This window comes from Dryas octopetala, chromosome 5, assembly GCF_963921425.1.
Source record: "Dryas octopetala chromosome 5, drDryOcto1.1, whole genome shotgun sequence".
Classification (NCBI taxonomy): domain Eukaryota; kingdom Viridiplantae; phylum Streptophyta; class Magnoliopsida; order Rosales; family Rosaceae; genus Dryas; species Dryas octopetala.
The window spans coordinates 14839182-14845677 of NC_141370.1; the positions used below are offsets into that span (position 1 = coordinate 14839182).

The following is a 6496-nucleotide window of genomic DNA, read 5'->3' on the forward strand; positions in this document are numbered from 1 at the left end:
TTCTACAAACGACATGATATTATAAATATCACAAAGGTAAATGCATTGATATTCCATACAATTTCATCAAACAAATTAATCCTGAAAGTTCTATACCTCTATACTTTATTCAATCAGAAAATCATCCTCATAGTATTGCATATGATGTGGTTCAAAGTAGAACCATCACATATTCTTTTACATTTGTTTCTGAAATTTTTGACAACCATAACGGTTTAAGCATACCAGGTTCTACTCAGAATTTCTCAAACGCATAATGCTTTTTTTATTTACTTTTTTATTCCCTTTTACTTGGGCAAATGCATTATGCTAATTTTCCATCTTATAAGGCCCTCAGGGTAATGGGACAGCCACATTTTAATCTAGGAATGTGTGCCTTCTTTTCTAAGCTAGTATCCAGATCATCAACTGTCCAGCTGCACGGTAATGGAAGAGTTCAAGAATCACCAATAGAATTAAAAGATAAGAAGAATGTAAGTCTTGCTATTACAAGCTTAAATAACACTGTTTGTACCATCTCAACTGACCATGTTTTGTATCATCTCTCTTATTAATGACCTATCATGATCAGTTGAGATAGTACAAATAGCAGTCCTCTGCAAACTTTCACTAACCTGTATCCACTGGTCAGACGGTGTAAAAAGACCAACATTGTCACCTTCGCCATATTGATTCCTAAGCATGTCCTGGGTCCTGACCCAAATGGTATAAAGCTATATGGCTTTTGCATTTCCTGGAGAAATGACACAAGGATCACATACATCAGTCAATGCTAAAACAACAATGGCAAAATAAAGAGTTGGGTACGTAGAGAGCTGGTTACATCAAATCTAGATGGGTTGAATTGCATTGGGTCTGCGTACAAGTCTGGATCGTAGTGTATGCAAGTGGCATCAATGTTCGCATGCCACCCCTTCTTTATCTCAAAACCTGCAATCACAATTGGAGTACAAATTGATTAAAACAAGTTTTGTTTAAGAGTTGATAGAGAATCCATCCACTGTATTCTGGAAATTCGAGTAATTTTTTGTATGTGCCGGTTATATATAACTTTTCTTGTGCGACGTGTATATAGAATCCGCCATGTAATAGTAGGGCCTATGTGCATATTGTACGAGATGAGCTTATACGGCATAAAAGGGGTTTAAATTCAATGTACTTGGCATAAGTAGATAACATGCCTTGTATAGTGCAGTCACTAAGAGCAACTCGAGGAAACCAGAGCAGGACATTTGACATCCTTAATGTTTCTTTGACAACCTGGAAAAACATATTGAATAATAGAATGTCAACATTGTATACATCATGTCACCACTAATGTTTAGTACAGGTGAAAAGATGAAAAGATGATCCAAATTGAAATGGAAACAGTGTCAGAATAGAACAATTCAAATTAGGATGTGCTAACCTTCAAACAGTAGGACATGCTTTTAGTCTCTTCAAGGGTAACTGATGCTCCATCTGGTTTAGATCTGACTATTGACAACTGTTCCTCCTGTATTTTCTCAAAGACACATCAGTTACTACAGAGATTTATGCAAGAACAATGCTTAGGTACTCAGATTTGATGCAATTTGCAAATATGGTGCATGGTTTGAGGATCTGCTATGAAAGGTCTGCATGATACAATTGTGAGTAATATTAGAGAACCACATTTTCTGATCCCATTGACTCATCGCATGATATGACAGTTGATGTGTAAATTAACAGTTGGTTATAATAATTTATGTTATAAATAGTTAAAACGTACCTATCATGTGATCAGCTAACATGGTAAAATGTGGTCCTTTAAACTTTTCTTACAGTTTTTTTTTTTTTTTCACTTACCCTGAGTCTGTCCTGGGCTTCTCTATTCTGATCCAGAAACTTCACACTCCACATCATTGCAGCTGCAGTGGTGGTCTGCCCTGCAATTATCAAAGTCAATAGGTTGTCCATAATTTCCGAGTCTTGGAGCTTTTCATTGGGTGGATATGAATCTCTTTCTATCATGGACTGTAGGAAATCTTCTGGAGACTCCTTTCCACCTCGTCTTCGGGCAATGATGTCTTTAAAGGTTTCCATTAGACGTCTGCGTGCCTGCTTTAACTTAATGCTGTTAGTACACCGTTTAAGGTAAAGAAATCTTTCTTTAATAAGATAATATCAAAGATTTATGAACATTATTTTCTGGTTGTGCTCTTGGTTTGTCATTCAAATATCACTTTTCTTCTTCCTCTTTTTGATTTCAATCCACATTATATTGTCTAGGCCTTCCAAGTGTTAGAAAGTATCCTTTTGGCCTTAAAAATTTCAGTTATGAGGGAATAGACTAATAGTGTATATCAAGCTAACACCCTCCCTTACATATAGCCACATGTTATGGAATGAAGCTCAAGCTCAAAACCCTTTGCAACCGGAGCTCTAATATCATCTTAGACAACTACTGAACCCCAAATACTGTTGTTAGAGAATGAACCAACAATATATCAAGCTAACACCAAGGACCAGACCATTGCACTCTTAGCTTATATTCCCTTCTTGCTCTTGGCCAGGCTGCATTACCTTGATGCCTTTGTAATATCTAGTGCCAGGGATCATGACTGGAAAGGATAGCATTGCATCCGAGACTGCAGTGCAGTCTTTCTCAATCTTCCGTAGTAAGGAATCATCAGTGATACTCATGAGCATGCTGCACATTGCAGCAAATGTCATCTGCACATCATAATTATTCAGAGAGGTCAGCTACTATATATATATATTTAACTACTGTCTTATCTGGGCTATAAATTATTAAATTCTACTGTCATGCTATCAATGTTATTATTGTGAAAAGTACCAAACAAACTTAAGTGATGGCTTTGCGTTGTTACCTTCATACTGAAGTCAAGAACCACAAAGCTTTTCCCACTTTCTTCTAATTTCTTCAGCTTTTGGCACAGCATTTTATCAAATTTTTGAACAAATTTGGATAAAGAATCCATGGAGAAAGGATCTGATAGAAGCCGCCTTATCCTTTTATGGTTCTCATGTGGTACACAGAGCAAGCTCTTCTCTCCAACACAATCTGCCATTGATTTCACATACCCTTTGTTGAATTTTGCAAAATCATTCGAGAAAATCGTTCTCGCACCCTCTGTACTTGGAACAAACACATGGGTCTTGCCAAAAATCCTCGTCTTGAACCACTTTCCGTGCCTAGTTTCACCACAAATCATAAATTCTGTGTTCTATCATATGAAAAACAAATAAATGCATACACTGCATCAACTTAAAATACTTTTTTTTTTGGTTATAAGTCTGAAGTGGATTCTAAAATGTATAGATTAAGTGACTAAAGTGGGTCAAATGTGGTTATAGGACCAAAGGTTAAGTGAGAAATCTCACAGTTTGGACAATACCATTTTCTGGTGCACTAGCAGCCTAAGCATCACCTTAGGCAAGTTCCCTTTGCATGAATTTCTAGTATGTTTTCTTGGGGATGAAAGGCACTTAATTAGATTCATGTTGTTGCAGGCTCAACACCAAAGGAGAAGATCAAATTAGCATCATGATTGATGAGAAGGAAACTTGTGATCATCATGGATTCTGACTACTTGGAATTTAGAGTGGATGATAAGTCCTACATGTACCTTCTAATAAGATTGCCAGGAAATAGAATAACTAACCATATCCGTCGGAGTCTGACAAAATTGTAGCATCCTTTTGTGCTGTTATTTGCTGATAGAAAAGAAAGGGTTTCACCTATAAAGGGTAAACCCAACCGGCCAGGGATGTCACCACCGGAACTTGTGACCCTTCTCCAAAGTATTCTTGATACCAAAAATGATACTCCAATAGCAAACACTGCAACAAGTATAGTATCATAATAGTTCTGCACAAGGAAGAGGAGCTCTTCCTTTGATGGACTCAGCATCTTTAGCTTTGCTAAACCAGTCCACTGATCAAGAATAAAAGTTCCTTGGTTGTGAAGCATCATTGCTCTAATGGTGCATTTTTATACAGAATGGTACAAGATGATGTTTCCAATGAGACAAAATAGTTTAGGAAGTTTTTTAAGGAGCATCTTAGGAGAAGGCTTAGACACATTTGGCTAGAATATTCACATTGGTAAAAGACAAGTGTTAAGCTAGCTATAATATCCATGCTGGACCGTTGCTTCACAAAAGTTAATTAACTCTGAGTTGTGCTTGGATTATAGCTGAATAATAATTATAATATAGTGGACTGTTAAACTGACCTTTCATTATCTTGGTATAATTCTAATGCGGACTACAAATTCAAATTGGTCAATGCTTTATTGAGCCCAAGATGCCTGCCATGGCTATTTGAAAGTTATTGTACATGTTGCCCCCCATTATATGTTAATTGAATGGTGACCCAATTACAACGATTGAGATTTTACACTACACCAGAGCACTCCAATATAATTGACCAATGAAATTTTTGGTTTAAATGGATAAAACCCACCTCTAATGGTTTTAAGGATTCTGACGTACTAAGTGGTCCATGAAAGCTCGATGATTGGAAAGGAATGAGATCATTAATATCCTGATATATGTGTGTTGATGGATATTATACAATGAGGGCTAAAAGGACAGCTTGGAGTGGTGTGGCTGGTCATGATTATTGCAGATGCTATTGCTCAAAATACCAATTAAGTAGCTGGAGCCTGGAGGAGGAGGAGGTCAATGCTTTACATTGTTGGAAATATTGTTGGAGTTCTTGTGAGTTGTGGCTGCTGAAAGGATGATAGAAACTTGCTTCAAGGCACGTTGAACAACGCTTTCTTTCAGACAATATTTGCCCCCACTTCTTGTGTGTAGAGGGATTTGCAAATATGCCTTGTGGATACAATGAAGCCTAGTAACACTATTGTTTGTTAATGTCCTACACAACCAAAAACAAACCAAACACACAAATGGATATAACAAGAATACTCAAGTTTCACAAAGAACTAAAACTGCAGAAATTAGTTTTTTGTATTTGATTTGGTGAAAAGATGGAGAATGAGATAATAGTTGTTTTTTCTGTAAAAAATTATGTAGAGAACTTCTCTTTTTATAATGAATCCAATGTGCCCTTTCTGAAATGGTATAGCAACCATTCATTTGAAATATTTATTCAAGAGGTATGATACCATTTGAATTATACCTTTTCATGAAAGGTTATGACTCTATGAATATAAAACACCTCTACAGAAAGTTTAGTAACCTTTCCCAAAGGACACATTGATTCAATTCAAATTACAAATATTTGAAAATTATCTAACAATCCTCCACTATTTTCAAAATATAAAACGACTCAAATTTTAAAAACATTTAAAAACTTACTTGAGCAATTTCTTGAAAGCGTTGTGCATAAATTAAAGTGTCTTTTGGACTTGAACTTTAACTTAGTGAAAACATATCAAAGTTAATCAAGATAGAGAAGTAGCATTGCTTTGAACTTTCGATCTTATATGATTAACCGGACATAATTCACACAAAAAACTTTGCAACCCCTTTTGTGTGTTTATAAACCAACACGTGGATTGGCCTTGTGTCTATACCCACTTTCATGCGTGCTCTAGTGACAAGTCCTTGTCTCATAGGAAGCGGCACCACCTCCTACACGCATATAGGTAGACATGTAGTACCCCTGTAACTCAAGTACTTTCAATCATATCTATTAAGAGTTGTAACTCACCCTCTTTCATACATTACAGGTACCAAGCACTTTAACCTTGGATGGAAAAATAATTAGAGTGTGTCATTCAAAATGACAACACTAAATGCTTGCGATTACAATCATATGATGTACTTTGCTCATTGAACTCAAAGACTTGATGTTTCAAGAGTTCGAGTTGAGTTTCCACCATTGGTAATCATATAGGAGTGGACTTTAACCCCATCCCTTTTGATGTCTTCCACACCATATCCCTTGCAAGTCCTTTGGTTAATGGATCAGCCAAGTTTTGACATGATCTTACAAAATTGATGGTTATAACTCCATCAGTAATCATTTGCCTCACAGAACTATGCCTTAGGCCAATATGCCTAGATTTACCATTATAAACTTGACAATAAGCCCTTGATAGTGTTGCTTGACTATCACAATGAATAGAGATAGGAGGCATTGGTTTAGACCAAACTGGAATCTCTATTAATAAGTTTCTTAACCATTCGGCTTCTTTACTACAAGAAGCCAAGGCTACAAATTCGGCTGCCATGGTGGAGTCCGATATGCATGTTTGTTTCTTTGAACCCCAAGATATGGCTCCTCCACCGAGTAAAAAAATCCAGCCACTTGTAGACTTATGATCTTCAAAATCATTTATCCAATTAGCATCAGTATATCCTTCTAATACATTAGGATATCCACTATACCAAATTCCATAATCCAAAGTACCCTTTAGATATTTAAATATTCTTGTAATTGCATTCCAATGCAATTCACTAGGACAACAAGTAAATCTACTTAGTTTACTCACTGCGAATGCAATATCCGGCCTAGTACATGTCATTGCATACATTAA

At 36.3% G+C, this 6496-nt stretch overlaps 1 protein-coding gene across 1 annotated transcript; it reads right to left on the reverse strand.

Moving 5' to 3' along the window:
- Window positions 1-105: 105 nt before the first annotated feature.
- Window positions 106-3981, reverse strand: LOC147284709 (abscisic acid 8'-hydroxylase 1-like). The gene is made up of 9 exons (XM_086243595.1): window positions 3648-3981; window positions 2853-3177; window positions 2545-2694; window positions 1828-2079; window positions 1409-1495; window positions 1182-1260; window positions 824-930; window positions 615-733; window positions 106-416 (listed from the first exon to the last, which is right to left on the reverse strand). Exons 1-9 carry the CDS (start codon window positions 3956-3958, stop codon window positions 323-325), a joined length of 1524 nt encoding a protein of 507 aa, XP_086099721.1. The 5' UTR covers window positions 3959-3981; the 3' UTR covers window positions 106-322.
- Window positions 3982-6496: the final 2515 nt, after the last annotated feature.

What these genes read in the sequence shown, in the direction of transcription:
- LOC147284709 (XM_086243595.1), bottom strand. Translation starts at nt 3,958, where the DNA reads ATGATGCTTCACAACCAAGGAACTTTTATTCTTGATCAGTGGACTGGT. An exon ending in TTCTTGACTTCAGTATGAAG is followed by an intron (nt 2,695 to 2,852) that starts GTAACAACGCAA and finishes TATGATGTGCAG; the next exon opens with ATGACATTTGCTGCAATGTG. An exon ending in AAGCCCAGGACAGACTCAGG is followed by an intron (nt 1,496 to 1,827) that starts GTAAGTGAAAAA and finishes GAGAAAATACAG; the next exon opens with GAGGAACAGTTGTCAATAGT.